Source organism: Sturnira hondurensis, unplaced genomic scaffold (assembly GCF_014824575.4).
Source record: "Sturnira hondurensis isolate 20B ecotype Veracruz unplaced genomic scaffold, ASM1482457v3 Scaffold0004136, whole genome shotgun sequence".
Classification (NCBI taxonomy): domain Eukaryota; kingdom Metazoa; phylum Chordata; class Mammalia; order Chiroptera; family Phyllostomidae; genus Sturnira; species Sturnira hondurensis.
In genome coordinates this window covers 51996580-52014004 of record NW_028076767.1, presented here as the reverse complement: position 1 = coordinate 52014004, position 17425 = coordinate 51996580, and the positions used below count along the sequence as shown (strand labels likewise).

Genomic DNA, 17425 nt, shown 5'->3' with positions numbered 1-17425 from the left:
CTTTACATTTTCACCTGATCTTCTCAAAAATCTTAATTAGGAAGTCATTTCATGCCACAGTTGCTTTGAATGTTTTAGTCCTGACACATTAAAAGCCCTAATTTAGAATATGCTGTCACTCTTTGGAAATCTCTAATAATGTTCAATTACTAGTTGCTTACTTAAATCATTTTTTTCGCAGGTTGAAATTCCCTATGATAAAAAGAGAATTCGGTTATCATTCATTTTCTTTATAACCCCATATTGGCTCAGCTACTTCATTGTAATGCAAGTTAAACACTAACTTTCTTTCCTTTTGTGGAGATGCATCAATTTTGATGTAGTAGTAGCTGAGGATTGTAAAACAGATTACATCAGCAACTGTCTGTTGAAATGATATAAGATGTTTAATCTACAGATATGATAGAAAAACATGCATTATTGGTTTGGGTATCTTGGGTTATTAAATATGTTTTTGCTCTATTTTAAAAATTAAAGTATATATCATGTCTATTATATTATATCTATCATATATGTTATATATATAATATTCACATATATATCCTAAAATATCATGGAGAAAATCTGCTGTGGCTGAATTCCAATATAACTTAAAAAATCTTAAATTAGCTGTTTTTAAAGACTCCCCTTTAAACGCCTAGATTACAGTAAACAATAAGTTCAAGATAAGTTGCCATTGTGCTACCTAAGTTAATGGCTTGAGTTTCACTGTAATGGTACCAGATTTTTAACACTGATCTCATTCATTCTTTACATGAATGTATCATCAAAACCACAACCTTAAGCAACATTCTTATCCTTTTTGTATGACTGGCATTGTAGATTAAAAACTACATTGATAATGAGAGTTAATTGTTCCTCGTCTTGTTTTTATATGCCATTTCTATGGAAGTCTAAGTATCTTCCTCCAGAATTGGTAAGAGCAATATTTGATCAGTTTGATTATAATGAATATAAACTATATGTAATTTTACATACCTAGATGACACTAAAATAGAAAATGTAATATTTTAAAGGATGCTTTATAAGATCATCATAAAATACTTATATATTTTGATATTTAAATATCAATAACCTAGGTGGCACATTTGACACGGGAAGGGGAATTTCCTTTAAAGGCAAAATAAATTTTTCCTTAAACTACCATGGACTTTAATTTTTCTTGTCCTAGAACATAATAACCCTTTCTCCCCATGCTAACCAAATTTATAAGTGTAAGAAGATGTGAGATTTTTTAAATTGTATTTTAAAAATGAATAATGCAGTTTAAACCTTTAGAAATACTCCTTCAAATACCATTTATGTGTTTCTTCTCTCTGATCGTTTATGTAAAATTGTTCAAATCTACACATATAAGAATTCTAGAAAGTTCCTATGTGTTAGGTTGGTCCATCTACATTTAATGAAGCTCTCTTCTTATCATTAAATGGTTCTAAACTCAAAAAGATTGTTTCCATTATTTTATTAACCACCAGAGGTCTCCAAAAACAAGCCATCCAAATAAATAGAATGATTATTAATATCAGGCAGAAAAGTGTTATATAAAAACAAACCCATTGTGTGAGGATCCAATCCTATGTTCTTCAATTTTTTTATAAGAAAGATAGCAAAGTATTTTTTTTTACATTGGCTTCTCCTGATTTGGAGAGGCTTTTAAGAATCATTTTCCACAAGACTGGTACTACCATATGTTAGGGCATAAAATATTTAATGAGCATATTCATTATCAATGATTCTATCCTTACAGTACATAATGAACTTGAGATGGAGTTAGATAAGGCACCGAAAGAATGTCATTTCCTTATTGCCTCCAACTCTTCTCACTTACCCCCTGTTGCATTACTCGCTCTGTCCCCCTTGTGACAGTCTTACGTGTGTATGATGCCTGATAGAATAAGATTTTCTCAATGATGAAATGATAGAGTGGCTTTCACTCACTTAGAGACAATGGAGAAAAACAAACCTCCCAGGAATTCCTGTCTCTACTCTCCTCTTTCCGCCCAGAGCCCTACTTGTATCTGATCTATACCAGAAGAGGAAGAGCTCCATGCTTCTTTCAAGCCCAACACTCAAGTTAGAATACAGAGAAGGAAAGGTTTCTCTGCAGAAATGTAGGACTGGGGAGGTTTTGAAACTTGGAAAATAGAATTTGTTTATGAGACTTGTCGGTAAGAAATCTGGAAAACAGAATTTGTTGGTAACTAAATGTGTAGATAACCTATAATGCCATCCAGCCTTTCATGACAGCAGAATAAGTGAGATTATTTTATTAAAGGTGTCCATAAAGTACAAGTAAGATAAATCAGCTTATTCACTATAAAAACACTGAAACCTAAAAAGGAATGGTTTTGTCATCTGAACTCAAGGTCAACACTCAGTATCTCTTTGTTCTCGAGAGCAATTACATACCATAGAACTCCCAGGCCGATACAGGTGCCACGGCTATTCCACACTTGAACAGACCACTTCCCGCTCCCAAGACCATTGAGGCTGCGTACCCTCCATATGACTAAGGAATGGAAACAGTTATTTTTACAGAGGTAAAGGAATTAAGAACATATGGTAGGCGAGTTGCAGTTTCCACATTTCTCACATCTTTATATACTGTGCCTCTTTAGAGATAGAAAGCATGGTACCAGAGGCTTAAATTGGCCTTAATTGGGCAGTATCTAAAGACTACATTTTCAGAGCCCTAGTCCCTTTTCTTAGTAGGTGTAGGGGGAAAACGCATTGAAAAGTTGTTGGGTAGTACAATTAAAGAAAAAATAAAAACAATCAACAGTAAATCTTTACTGACTTTGATTCATGAGAAAAGTCCCTCTCTCTCTCCCTCTCCCTCCCTCCCGCCCTTTCTCCTTCCCTCCCTCTCTCCCTCTTTCTTTTCTTCCGCACCCCCCTCCCACTGCCTAATAAACAAAGGTGTAAGCTTGGCTAGTAGGAACTCACTGCCTAGACATCTAAGGCATTTTATTTGGACCTTCTTAGATTGAAGTGGGAGACAGGAGTTTCATCTTAAAATATTTCCATACAAAAGGTACAAGATTATCCAGCCCTGGGTTGTATTCACTAAGATATGTATGTAGAGCCATCAGCCAAACAAATACTCACCCAGCCCCAAATTGCAATTCGTTTTTCATCCACAAATCCCATTTTTGAAAATTGTCTAAAATACATGGAAGAAGTCTACAAATTAGTATTACGCGGCATATAGAAAACAAAGGTACAAGTGTTGTCATTTGTTGTCAATTTCATTCTGTTAGAAACTAAGATATATTACTGCCAACAATCAAATAAATACCTGAGACAAATGTCTATCATTTTCACTTCAGAGCCAGATGAATACGATCACTTTTGTTGGAGTCCATAAAATTTGTGTGTATGTGTGTGTGGTGTATGATTCACAGAAAACAAATCCTGGCAGTTTTTTTTCACAGCTTTATACAAAAATTTGCAGCCCAGATGCACTTTTCTTTACATAATTGAATTTAAATCTCTCCAGATGTTTTTCAGTGTGAGAGAGAATGCCTCTGCCATGGAGAAATATAGGGGCATGGAGAACATCTGGGTAGGGCTTAGAAATGTACCTGAGCTCCCCCTACCTGAGAACTTAAAAACCATTGTCTAAATCAGGAGTATCAAACTCATTTTCACTGGGGGCCACATCAACCTTGCAGTTGCTGCAATTTTGACTCCTGAACAGTTAAGGAGTAGTTACATTTATACAGTCCTAAAATTATTTTGGCTCTTTGAAGGCAACTGGGAGGCTGATGTGGCTGCCAGTGAAAATGAGTTTGACACCCCTGCAAATAAATCCCTTCTAATGCTGGGTGTGGATTAGTTAGCTCGGGCACCATAAATCAGAAAGACTTTTCCTGATAGGTTAAGAAGTCTTTTTGCCACACAACTGTGTTCAGGATTGGAATCCAGGTTAAGAGAGAAGAAAAATTTTTTATGCTAAAAATGTTCATCTTAGCCTTACATCAAAAGATAACTTATTTACTTTTTAAAATATCTAGCACTTGGGATGCTTAACTTTGTAGTATTTAGGGACATGGGAAACCCTTGCTTTGACCTATATGTGACTTTGAGAATCTGTGTTTTCAATAGATAACGTATGTCTTAGGCTGCCCCGAGTTAAACAATATCAATTAGGCAATATTATTAAAGAATTTAATGTACTTTTCAACTCATCATCTTCTTCATGTAAACTTTTAAATCTTAGAATAGATATGTACAAAAATATACACCAAGTCATGAGTGTGCAGGTTGATTAATCTTTACAAAGTTAGCACACCCTTGAACAAAGATACACCACCTTACTATCACCCAGAATTCTCTGGGTCATTTCTCCGTTGCAAAAGGGAAAAAATGTAATGTTTTCCTTTTATTGGATTCCATAAAAATGTCAACTAAATCTGTGCCATGGTGTTGACTTTATGTGAATTGGGTCACGTGGAATGTACTCCTTTGTGCCTGGCTTCTTTCTTTCAACAGTCTGTCTGTGAGATTCATCTGAGTGGCTGTGTATCGTTCTTTTTGGTTGCTGAAAAACTATTCCATTACATAAGTGCACTATAGCTCATTACTTTTTAAAACTATTTTATTTAGTTTTCTATTGTGGATACTCAATTCTGTAGTGTTAGACCTTGCGCCGGTCAGCCTCGAGAGACTCAGGAAATGATGTTCTCTCTCACTGTGAGGACCAATCTGGATAAATAAAAATTTATTTTAAAATATTACAGTTTCATTATTTTTTAAAATCCTCATCCAAGAATATATTTATTGATTTTAGAGAAGGAAATGGGGTGAGAGAGAAAAAGAGAGAGAAACCTCTATGTGAGAGGGTAACATCGATCACTTGCCCTGAGACTCAAACCCTGATCAACTGGGAACTGAATCCACAACCTTGTGGTGCGCAGATGATGTGCCAACCAAGTACGCCACCTGGCCAGGGCCATATAGCTCCACTGTTGAACAAATTTGTCCCTTTTAAAATATACTCTCCATTTTTGGGGGTTTTAAGGAAAATACTTAATTTTTTAAAAGATTTTATTTACTTATTTTTAGAGAGAAGGGAAGGGAGGGAGTAAGAGAGGGAGAGAAACATCAGTGTGTGGCTGCCTCTCACCTGGCCCTCACTGAGGACCTGGCCCACAACCCAGGCATGTGCCCTGACTGGGAATTGAACTGGCAACCCCTTGGTTTGCACCCTGCGCTCAACCCACTTAGCTATACCATCCAGGGCAAAAATACTTAAGTCTTAACGTTTGTGTAAGAGACTCAAGGATGCTCAATAAATTGACATTTCTTCAGTTGTTCCTTTGCTTAAAGGCCTCTCCTCCACCCTCTTGATCACACATGATTTCTCTGCATTTCCTGGTTTATAATTTCATAATATTATTTTAAATCACCTACTAATTATGTATGCTTCTGCAGACATCCATGAACTTGATTATAGAAACTTAAAGATTACATTTCCCATTTACCAGCTGAATACAATTGAATGTAAGAGCTGGAGTCAGACCTGGATTCCAATCCTGACTGACTCTGGCAAATTGTCTAACCTTAAGAATGGCCATTTCTTTACATGAAACATGGAATACCAACATCCACCTCCCAGCTCTGCTGTGCAGCTTTAATGGCAATGCAGGTGAAACATTTTCCACGTTTACATGTACATTAAGGGGCAACCATCTAAGTCAGATCACATTTCTCCATAGTCCCACAGCCGTAGAGCACAAGAAGTAAATGTGAGTCCTACTTTACGAAGCCTTTATAATTGTGAATAATAAGGGTTGACCTCCACAATTTTTTCTGTAGTCGACGTAAGGTAACCCTCATCCAGGCGGCTGTGTTTGAGTCACTTCTAGGACTTCATAGCCTTCACCCTTGTCCAGAGTAAATGAACACTGAACTCTCTACTTATCCCTGACTGCAGGGTTGGTTTGCTTGCTTCATTAGATGTTTACCCAGGTGTACATTTATCCCTCACTGTGTCCATGTGTTTGGTGAATTTCAAGTCTCTGTTCCTTTAAGGCAGTAGCGCATAAGTCAGTTTCCTTTCTACAGTCACACACAGACAGGGATTTAGGAAATATCTTTTTTTAAACTTCACATAGACCTGTAATAACATACAGTTTTATCTAAACATGGTTATCTTCACAAAAAATTCACTCCAAGGATGAAAAATTACAAATTCATGCCAGGTCACTTGAAATTCCTTATACTTTTTGAATCTAAAATATATATTGTGGGGAGAGGTAATCAGATGAGCTTTGAATTTATCTCCTAGTCACTCACCTGGCTGCTTCAATTTGATCTTCAATTTCAAGTGTTCCCAGTCTTCTGTTGATTGCGTGCATGATCTTATCTCCTTGGTAACCACTTCCTCTGCCATCGAAGCTAGCTACTATAATGTTTTCTGTGCTTGCAAGGTAAGTAGCCCAGCTGAGTGTGAAGGTAGCATCTGCTTCTTGACTACAGGGGCCTGCATACCTGTGGAAAAAAATGTTTTAGCCTGCGTGGTTTTCCTGAATCGAATAAGGAGTGCTCGCATGTCCATTCACTGTGGACAAGTTGTACGCATCTTTTCTAATCCTGAGCCTGAAGTCATGCCAGACACTGAGGTATCCACAGTAGGTACTCTAAAAGTTGGCAGCATGACTATAAGGGCCGAGTGCTTCCCTCAAAGATGGCAAAGATTGCATTTTTTGAAGATTGTTATCAAACAGCCTTCTTTGGCCAACATTTTCTAAGTCATATATAATTTGGAAATCAAAGAAATCAATTCTCTAATAGTTGGGATAGGGGAGTTATGTTATGAAAAATAATGAAGACAACAACAAATGCAGTTTTGAAAATACCGTTTCATATCAGCTTACAAACATTCCTAGAGCACAGGTGTATTTCCTAGGTTGGAACTTCCTTAGGGACTTTGACTACTGTATAATATGTGCTGCATTTCCTCCACTATTCAACACCATGTTGCACACTACTGCTCCCCATGGACCAAAGAATGAATGGCCATGATTCTTTAAGACTTCGAAACAGAAAGAAATAGACTGTGTTGGACATTGGGTACGTTGTTAGGCCTTCTTTTTATGAACAAGTGTAACTCCCTTATATCTGCAGTCTTCACAAGCTACAACTTACTCCACACACAGGTGTATGCAAAATCTCTCTCAAGCCTTCTCATTTCCCTTCGTTAATCAAGAGAAGCTCCCATCACTCGCTCATTGCTTTTCATTTCATTATGTCACCTTCGCACCATCTATCAGACTCCTAGACCAAGATCTTCTCCGATAACTCTCTCCCCTCCCCAGCCCACTTCTTCTACCCAGGTAGCGCTTCACTGCCCTTCCATAGGTTTAGACAAGGCCTGCTTCATGCCTTTACTAACATCTTCTTCCTTCCTCACCTTAGAGATGGCAGTCAAAAGAACTTTAATTTTACACAAATTGTTGTATTACTTCTATTATAAAATAAATATTATAACATTCTAACTTTAAAAAGGACACAGTCATGCATTTCTTGGGCATGGCCAAATTTTTTAACATTTTTAAACATGAAATGCTTTGGTTCTTTCAATGATATTAAATTTGGTAAAATAACAGCTTCCCTTAGTAGCAGTGGTGTATCGTTACCTAATGCATCCTAACATTAAACAACATCATTTTTAAAAATAGAAAACAAGGATTTAGATATCTAAAGATGTGAAGAGCAAAATCATTAAAAAGAAATGGTTGCTAAATTTAAATTTTTTTAAACTTTCTTAATGGAGATGCCTAATCACTACTCACTGGTTAAAGAAGATAAAATGTCACTCCTTTCTAAAGGGTCCTTTTTTAGACTTGAGGCTAAAGCCTAAAGCAAATTAGTGTCACCACAGTCAAAACTAGGCTTAATGAAAGTCAAATAGCACATTTGGAAATTTAAAATATCGCTCTCCTTGAGCTTTTATGTTTTGTTTACATGAAACTGTAAATACAATAGAACAAGGTTGTGTCTAATACTAATATGTGTACCCTTCCTTCTTATTTTATTATTATTATTTTTTGGCTAATAACAACAGAAGAGTAAAGTTGCTGAGCTTGAGCTTCGGTTTTCTCTTCAAGATAGTGGACCCAATAGAATTTACCACATGAGTATGCAGTGTGAACAAAGCCAGGCAAATTAGCTGGCACACAGCAGGCACCCAATACACTTGTTTTGTTTTTAATGAGGGAAATGAGTACGCTCAAACAGGAAGAGTGAGTGGAATTGTGGCATTATGGGTGAAGTCAGCGCAATTTTAGAAGGATTAAAGTTAAATGTATTCCTAATAATTATCAAAGATATTTTACAAAGCTGCCATATTTAGACATTACATGAATTCACAGTCATTGCTCAAAAACTGGTGATTTCAGAACTTTAAGACTTGAAGAAGTTTGGGTTATAATGAATACTTTCCTGTATCACATGATTCTCTTCACCAAAAAGAGGAATGGAAAATACTGGGCAGTGATATTTCCAGAACTAAAGAAAAAGAAACCTGTTGTCCTATTGAAACAAAGGCAATCATGGAAAAAGTTTTGGCTGAATTTGGGGGGTAAGGAAACTCTAGAGGCTATTCATACCCATCTTGCTCATTAAAATCTCCACAATAAAAGGATGAAAATGGGGACTTGAGAATTCCTTTGGAATTCCCTTGGAATTCAGGGAAGCAAATCAAAACAAAATCCATATGCTCTCATGATGAAAGAAGAGGGTCTCTCTTCTCCATCACAAAGAAAGTAGAAAATGCATGTCTGGGTCTGTGATTGCAAAATAGGCGGAGGAAATAGTAAAACTGCAGCACAATGATCTAGGGAGAGAGAAAGGATGTGTTTTGCTTCATTTTTCAGTAAGCTACATTGGGCCAAAAAAAGTATGATAGTTAACTTCTAAATTTTTTAGTTCCCTCCTCTTGAATACTTACACATCTATTAGTAGAGGATATTTCTTGGATTTATCAAAATTAGGAGGCAAGATCATCTGATACCAAAATTCTAAACAAATAGAAAGATTAATTAGTGAATTAAGAACAATGATTAGCACATGATTTTGGTCCCTTATCTGTTAGTGATAAATTATATCTAGAGTTGAACAGTCTTTTAAATTTGAATAGAAAAAGAAGATAAACCATTTGCATTCAGCATGTTTTTAAGAAATAAAACCATTCTCTTTCAGGTTAAAACACTAGTTTAGATTAAACAATATGAGTTGTTTCAATGTATCCATTAAATACATCAGTGTCTTGGAAGATAAAAGTGCATTTCAAAATTGCTAATGTTTTGTTTTTATGATTCTATTTCTAGTATTGAATCTACTTATCTAGTTTGTTTATGGCTTATGTTCTAAGTTTGCCTCCAAAATGTTTTCCTCTTCTTGAATTTCCTTGAAGATGTTTAGGATAGTTAGTTGGCCCCAACTCTATTTGAATGACATTTTGGTAATTCTTATTGCCATCTCAGACCGCAGAGTTGAGTTCCCGTTTCCAGCTGTGCGTTTCACAGCGGGAAGTCAGGTTCACATGGAGCAAACTGCTGTGCACGTTTTACGTGACCTTTCACAGACCTGTTTGGTTCTCTGTGCTTGATTTAACATCAGTTTCATAAAACTTGTCCCTAAGTAATGAATCAGTTTCCTTTGCTCCCAAATTCAGGATAATGAGCTTGACTAATACATCTAAAAGAGAAAAAAGTGGTAGTTCCATATTCTAATAAGATCACCTCCAGCTTCAATAGATTTGACCTGTAGGGAAAATTTTCCCTCTCTCTAGAAAGACTTCTTCCTTGTGTTTATCTTTATTTTTATTTTCTGTTACAATTATTTTAGTTGATGAAAAAAAGAAAGATGTAGGAGTCAAATCTTTATACGGAGTTTCTTCAATTTGTATTTTACTAATTGTTTTATGCCTTTTGATTAAATGTGCTTATAAGAACAAAAACGTTAGTCTCTATTACATTTCAAATTACCAGCTGATTATAATGCTTTTCAAATTACCAGCTGATTATAATGCTTTTAATGAATATGCCAAACACATCCTTTGATCTGTCTTTAGTTTGAATCAGCACTAGTTGATCAGAAGTATTTTAGTTCCACCTTTTTGAAGATATGCAGCCTGTTCTTTGGGGGATTGTTTCTAAGCCCTAGTCCCATCTCCCCTTTCTCCTCCTAGCAGACTTCCCAGGGCCTTCTGCTGCCAGAGTTTGAAAGGTATAATCAGCTTCCATCTGGACCCTCCCCTTCTGGCAGCTATATCCTTCCCTTTCTATCACATTATCCACCCAAACTTTTCTGGTTTCCTTGACTGTAAAACCTTGGGAGCTCCCCACCGCGCACCAGCTAAAAGAGAAGGTCACATTTCAGTATGCAGTGCCTTCTGCACCTGGCAGTCCAGTGAGCTCTCCAGAACTCGAAGCCCTTGCCAGCTGAGCCTGAATCAAGGGGCAGCTGCTCTGGCGGTACTTGGGAATTTCTTACAAACTCAGAATCCTGGGCCCGCCCCGACCAGAATGTGCACACTAACATAGTAGCGGGGCTGGAGACACATAATGCGTACTCAGTTTGAATAGCACCATTCTAGGCTGTTCTTCAGAAGCACCTTACACTCTGCAGTGCTTTTCCTGACATTTAAAATTAGATGAGTTGAGTCTTTTCTATCATTATCTTATATTAAAAAATAAATCTAAAATAAATCCTGCTGATGGGTTTCCTGCTCATTTATGAGATGTCAGCCCTTAAAAAAGGCAAGCAAATAAAAATGAACAAATTATAAGATTTTCTCCTCAAAGAAACCCATTTTTCTTAGTGGCCCTGAATATAATCCATGGTCAAGCAATCAGGCCAGGGACTGGGCTAGCTCTTGAGGCATAAGGGTGAAGAAAACTACAAGATTTATCTCCTGATACTGAAGTTTCAACATTTTATAGCCAGCTTTAATTTTGCTGTATAATAATCTTAGATATTTTTTATCTCTTTGGGTTAAGGCAAAGTACATGAGAATATTGTTAAGTTAAAGACACAATTAAGACTTAATAGGAAAACAGAGTTACAATTGAGATAAATGATGCTGTATTTTAAAGCAAAAGAATGTAAAACTAGTTAGTACTTCTTGTGACAAAACATTTCATAGGAAAATAACCTTAACTTAGAGTTATATATACTCTGAAATACATATATTCAGATCAAGTTATTATATTTAGTTTTATTTTTATTGGTGTTTTCATGAAAAGTTCTATTCCAAGAGAAATTTAACTTACTTGTTCCATTCCAAATAAAAAAGTTCAGTTCTTTTTTTGGCATCTGGACACCCTCCAGCATTTTTTTCAAAGCTGAATTGTCTTCCAGAACTCTCAGTTCTAAACAATAGTCAAGATATGGAAATTCATTACAAGGTGAAGAAGCTGGATTGTGCAAAGCATAACAAACAACTGGGCAATTCACCGATGGGACTATATGTGGTTCAGGTTATAACCCTTGTGTTCAATGTCATTGTTAAGACACTCTAAACCCAAAGACAATCTCAATACCCTAAGTAGGCTTTGGTTCTATTTACACACACTTTCCTAAAAAACAAATGAATGGTGAAATAAGAGAAAATACCTCTATCATTGCTGCTGCTATGCAGAGTATACAGGGGGAGACCAGGGCCTGTTAACACAACAGGAAAAATACATTTTAGTGAAGTACTCTTAAAAAAAAGAAGAGAGCATATGTTTCCAAAATAGCATTTTTTTATATCTAACTTTGACATAATTTTGATCGTATTTAACTTTGATAGAATAAATATCATAATGGATAAAGGACTTGATAAGGGTTAACTTCTTTTCCTTCCTTAAAATAAGTGCAATCTGAATGTGAGCATGAGAAATATTACCAGAAAGATACAGAGCTCAGGAGAATGAAGAAATGAACTTCTGGACCTGCTAGAGCCTTGGTCACGTCATCATTCCTGTGCCTAATTTCTTCATTTGTGAACTAAGCCTTGGGTCCCCTGGAGAGCTGATAAGGCTTTCCTGCTCTAAATGCACAATTTGGGGAGGGTGGGACCTCAGGGCCTGCCCTCAGGGCCTGCCCCCACAGGGCAGGGCTCTGGAGCCAGCCTCACCTAGGGGAGGGGCCCATTTCCCTCCTGCTGCCCACACAGCAGAGGCCTAGAGCCTGGTGGCACATCTGCAGAATGCCTGACTTGGCTAAGCGATTCCTTCCTGGCATGCAAAAGTGTTTTTCTCACCCTTCCATATCTTCACTATTTATCCCAACTGTGGTAGCTGCAGAGTAGAAGGTAATGCATAGAAAAGCTATTTTCTGAGCAATTTAATTTTATACATTTGGATAATATTAATTTTTACTTGATCAGTGCCACAATGAGGACATTATACAGACCTGAGTTTGAATCCTGGCTTACCTGTCCTGTGACTTAGGACAACATATCTATGCTTCAATCTCCTCATATAAAATGAACACAACATTACCTACATTTTAGAGTTTTCTCAAGGATCAAACAAGATCATGGATATAAAACTTTTAGCACAATGCTTATTATAAGACACCTGTCCAAGAAATGGTGACTGAAAACAGCCATAGTAAAGAGCCATTAAGAAAAATATAAGAGTGAATAAAATATGCTAGTAAAGAAAGATTCAGATAACTGGTTTGGAGTTCACATTTTGGTGAGAAACAGTTCTGTTCGGAAGACCCAGATTCTTTCTGTCATTTTGAGAGGTAATTTGGCTGAGAAGTAATTCAGCACAGCACAGTGCTTCATGGAGGGCTTGGGAGGCAGAGGCCTGTGTTCAAATTCTGCCTTTAGTAGCTGTATGACCTTTGGAAGTTCTATTGGCTCTCCTTGTTCAGGCCTTTTCATTTACAGTAAAGAAAACAATAATAACAATAGAAACAGAAGACAAAGCAGTGAACAAGCTGGGTAACAGGCACCATTCACATACATTTCTTATGGAAAAGGGCAGGTGCAAAAATGATAATTAAAAAAACACTATATGTGCATATATAAGGATGAAGTGCCTCTGTTATTCATGAGCTCTGGGGTGTGATTGTTTTTTGTCTAAAGAAGCCTCTTGGTTAGAAGGGGAAAGAAAGGTGATTAATTCACCATTCAGACATGAGTGATAAGAAGAGGACTTACATGATTTCAAGAACTTGGATTCAAAAGGAGAGAACTGAGCAGGACAGAAAGAATGTTTCCTAAACTGGACACAGAAAGAGAGACTTTAGGGATGGAGACACTAAGCCAGGAGGGTGGTAAGAAGGTTTTCCAGAGAAAGGAGGGGCCATCAGCTGGGGAGTGGGAGGGAAGTGAAAGCTCACAGGCTGGGGATGGAGGGAACTACTTGGGACGAACGTTGTGGGCACTCACTGCTGCTCTGTAGCCTCCCTGTAGCCAGGTCAGGCTTACCTGAACATCTCAGCTGATAGTACGTTGCTTCTTTACTAAATGATGCAGAATAGTACTGACACCTTTCTGGGTACAGCTCACAAGTAATACACCTCACCTTTGTGTGGTTACTGAGTTGGAGTCTGTAAAACCAATGATGGAAAGTAAGTGTTTGGTTAGAGGATAAGTGAAAGAAAGAAATTGAATAATGCCATATATTCCAAGATGTCAGATTGCCAAAACAATCCTCAAAAGCTTTTAAAAGTGAAAAAATACACAAGAATTGATTAATAACCTCAAACCTCCCACTGTTTGGAAATATCACAAATCATCTAATGATATCATTCTCTTTTGTTGACATGTAGATTGATTTCTGAAGGAATAAAAGCATTTGGGAACAAATTCAGTTTCATATATTAGTTAGGACAAGTTCCCCCTCACCCCACCTCACAAAAAAAGAGTCAAGAAATGTATCACCAGCTTAAAAGACTCAAGTCAACTTGATAAATATCTTACTTATAAAGATGTCTTTGTCCCGGTATTCCATTATATTCATTACTAATGTAGTATCTGGGGAGAAAATAAATGAAGCATATATTAATTATGTTCTTTAAGAAAAGTCAACTACACTCCATTTAACTTAACACCAAGCATTAGTGCTCATACAAGTGCTTGCTCTTCTCTCGTTGTTTTCCCTGCTCTCTTGCCCCCAGATGCCATCTTCCCCAGCATCTCTAAATAGGAGATTCTTTTTATTTATCAGACTAAAATACCTCAATGCAGGGATTGCTCCCTTAACTAAAGTGGCAATTAACATTGCAAAAGAAGTCTTTTGTTAGAAAAATTTAACTGGATAACTAACCTCAATTTGAGACACCACTTGCCTATACCACTTTCCCTGTTTTCTGCTCTGTAACCCAAACTGCTAGGTGGCAGCAGGCCCATCTGCCCGAGAGCAGCAGAGCCACTTCTAAAGGGACCCTTCAGAAACTGCTATGGGTAGTGGGCGCATGCTTCCATGGTGAGACCGGAAAGGAATTATAAACGCGCCTGGGATTCTAATGGAAATTAACACTCCCTTTCCCACCAGCTTGTGGGAGTTGACAGCCTCAGCGAAGCTTTCCAGTTCCCGGAGGAAGGCCGAGACACGGACAGAGAAAATAGCCTCGTCAAGCCTTCCCAAGATTCAGTGCCAGTTAAATGTAACAAAATGCCCCTGGTGCTGGTTCAGTGTTCCAAAATGGTTCAGAAAAAGAGGCTACAGCTCGTCTGATGTAAAGCAGGTAAGAGCAAGAGGTAGAGCCTTCTTGGTGGCAGGGTATCAAGTCTGCTAAGCATATGTGAAAATCATTAAGGCTTCCATATGTTAAAAAGAAAAAAAATACTGAACACATTCCAAACAGACTACTCTTTATTTGTACGAGATTTCTCCCTATTTCTCAGCAAAGAGGGCATGATTGTGACAAATACGTTTACATCCTAGAGTACTCACAGGTAATCGTTGGTAAGGGCTTCTATCCTGGTGACTTCCCAGGTTCCATTTGTAATAAATGTGCAATGCTGATTGGGCTTAAAAAAAAAAGGTTGATTAGACTCTCTCCCACCAAGATTAAGAAGAGGATTAAACCATTTATATCAGGAGTTCAGATAACCTCAAGTCTTTTTTCTTGGGTCTCCCCACCCCATCCACCTTACTAGATGCTGCCCAGGAATTTGAAATAGCCTGATTATTTGTACACAGTCATCAGTTTTTATGAAATGACTTCTACCTCAAGTCAGTTTTTTAAAAAGGGGGGAGAGGGCATGAACCTGAAAGGAATTGTGTAAGAATACTTACTTTCTCATCTACTTGGAAAAGACAAATGTGTTTGTAGCCTTCATTATTGCTGATGATCCTGTAGAAGCTATTTCCATCAGAGGTAAAGTGGGGTTCTGCAGGCTTAAACTAGAAAATATTAGAAAAAATGTTAAAGCACGTTAGTCTCATCTCAGTACCAACTTTAGTTTTGGAAATTACAACACCTATGCATAAAACCCATGCTTCATTCACTCGCCAAATGAATCTACGGTGTCTTGAAAAAAAATTCTCCTTCTAGCAAATGCAGACAAAAAGATCTGATGCCTAGAGAATTCTTCGGTGAGGAGTGAATGATGGAAGGCACAGGGAGAGGCTGCCATGAGACACCCGACACACGGCAGTGGTTACTGCTCTTCTTGGACATCTTCTCCCTTCGGAGGATAACTGACTCCTGACTACAAGGGTGCAAACAATTGCACTGACTTTTCAGTTTCGAGAAGTAAATTTCCTCCATGTCACAAATGTGCTTTCTTGAAACACACTAATATTATATTCGACTGTTTCAAGTTGGAGGGGGTTTGTAGTTTGAGGAATTTTGTTCCTTTGCCTATCTTTTACACAGATTTCTTTTTGAAAGTCAGAAAGTCTTTCATTATTTCTGGACCAGATACTATAAGAAATGTGTGTTATATTTCACTACAGAAGCATTCATAGGGTTATCATTTTATTATAAGTCTTTTCATTTTGCTAAATAAGATCAACAGTTTACCAAAAATAGTTGTGTGAAAATACAGAACAGAATTTCCATTTCTTTTACAGTTCAATAAAGATAATTCTCAGAATGTAATATAGTTCAAGCAGGATAGTATCTGCCCCAGCCTGAAAAGAATACGCTACTTAACAACTTCGATTTCTTCACCACATTTGAGAGCAGGTAGGAGATGGTCTTTTAAAATTGTTGGTGCACTTCTCCTCGATGTTTCCCCTCTCCTCAGCTCCCAGGTTGGGGATGAAGAAAAATGCTCCCCTGCTCTATTTAGTGATTCAAAGCAAATTCATGTCTGGAGCAAGCTGAGGCGTGCAGTGCACTTGGTGTTCTCATTACGGAGCTCGGAAACACATTCCCCTCTCTAGACCTGTGTTCACAGCCTTATCTTTTTAATACATTTCCCTGTTTCCCCTGGATGGAGTTGTGCCTAGGAGAAATGTGTGAAAAGTGGCATCTGTCTGGTTAAATACAGAGAGGAAAAAACATATTTTTTTCAGAGAGTCGTGAGGAAGTGTAACACTTGTCTTGCCATGGAGGAAACCACTTTTCATGTTGACAAACCTCTCCCCTCTGCCCAATCAATGCCTGAGGAAAAAGGACGTGTGAATACCCTCAGGGCTCCCAGCCCAGCTGGAAGGGGCCACGTCCCTGAACCGGGGGCCCTCTCATCAATGCCCAATGAGAGGTGAAGTCTTGATGTGTTTTGTGTCCCTTTGTTTCTCTCTTAAAGGGGACTTAATGGAAGTGGTCACAAAAATTAGGTGAGATTCCATCTTCATCTTTCACATGAGGTGCCATGATGGCTGGAGTTCCTTCATCAACTTGCTTCATTCCATAGCTTACAGCGCCATGGTCAATGATGCTGCCCAAGATGGAGTGTGCTGGGAGTGAAAAGCCTGAGAAATCTCTGAGGGTCATTGTGCTTTCTGGGATTCAGCTTTGCATCTGGGGACTATTAAAGTGTGAACCCACATGAGTATGATTTCCTCCAAAGAGAGCTGCATGGGGGGCTGAAGTATATGCCACTGAATTTCTGCTGGGTATACAAGTAGTCCCATCTTCTGCATTCATGCAGACTATAAATGCAAATCATGTTTTCTGCCTCCGAAGCACATAACTTCAAATATGAGGTCAACAAGCACATTCAGTACCTTGGCCGCTGTTCAGCAGTGGTTGTTTTTAACATACCAGGAGCTACAATTTGCCCAGAGTATGCTTTTTGTTTTGCCTGCTCCTCATTATCACTTCTCGGCCTTTTGGCTGAGATCAAGTGTATGCTCTTCATTGATTTCCCACTTGCCCCCTTACTTTTTCCAACTGAGTATGTTAAATATTCTCTATAAGAAGATATCTCCGCAGGGAGCATTTAAGTATTTTGAGAAACAGGTCAACAAATATCTCTATTATTAACATATCACCTAGGGCCCTTGTTTGTTCTATC

At 37.8% G+C, this 17425-nt stretch overlaps 1 protein-coding gene across 1 annotated transcript in view; it reads right to left on the bottom strand.

The window, feature by feature from the left end:
- The window catches only part of DPP4 (dipeptidyl peptidase 4), an 83893-nt gene that overhangs the window by 13350 nt on the left and 53118 nt on the right, over positions 1–17425 (bottom strand). The window contains exons 13-22 of the mRNA XM_037044583.1: positions 15255–15362; positions 14910–14986; positions 13934–13987; positions 13439–13560; positions 11626–11673; positions 11283–11381; positions 8957–9026; positions 6301–6495; positions 3109–3163; positions 2410–2509 (exon numbers count right to left, since the gene is read on the bottom strand). Coding sequence (XP_036900478.1) covers positions 2410–2509; positions 3109–3163; positions 6301–6495; positions 8957–9026; positions 11283–11381; positions 11626–11673; positions 13439–13560; positions 13934–13987; positions 14910–14986; positions 15255–15362 — 928 coding nt within the window. The remainder of the gene's footprint in view (positions 1–2409; positions 2510–3108; positions 3164–6300; positions 6496–8956; positions 9027–11282; positions 11382–11625; positions 11674–13438; positions 13561–13933; positions 13988–14909; positions 14987–15254; positions 15363–17425) is intronic.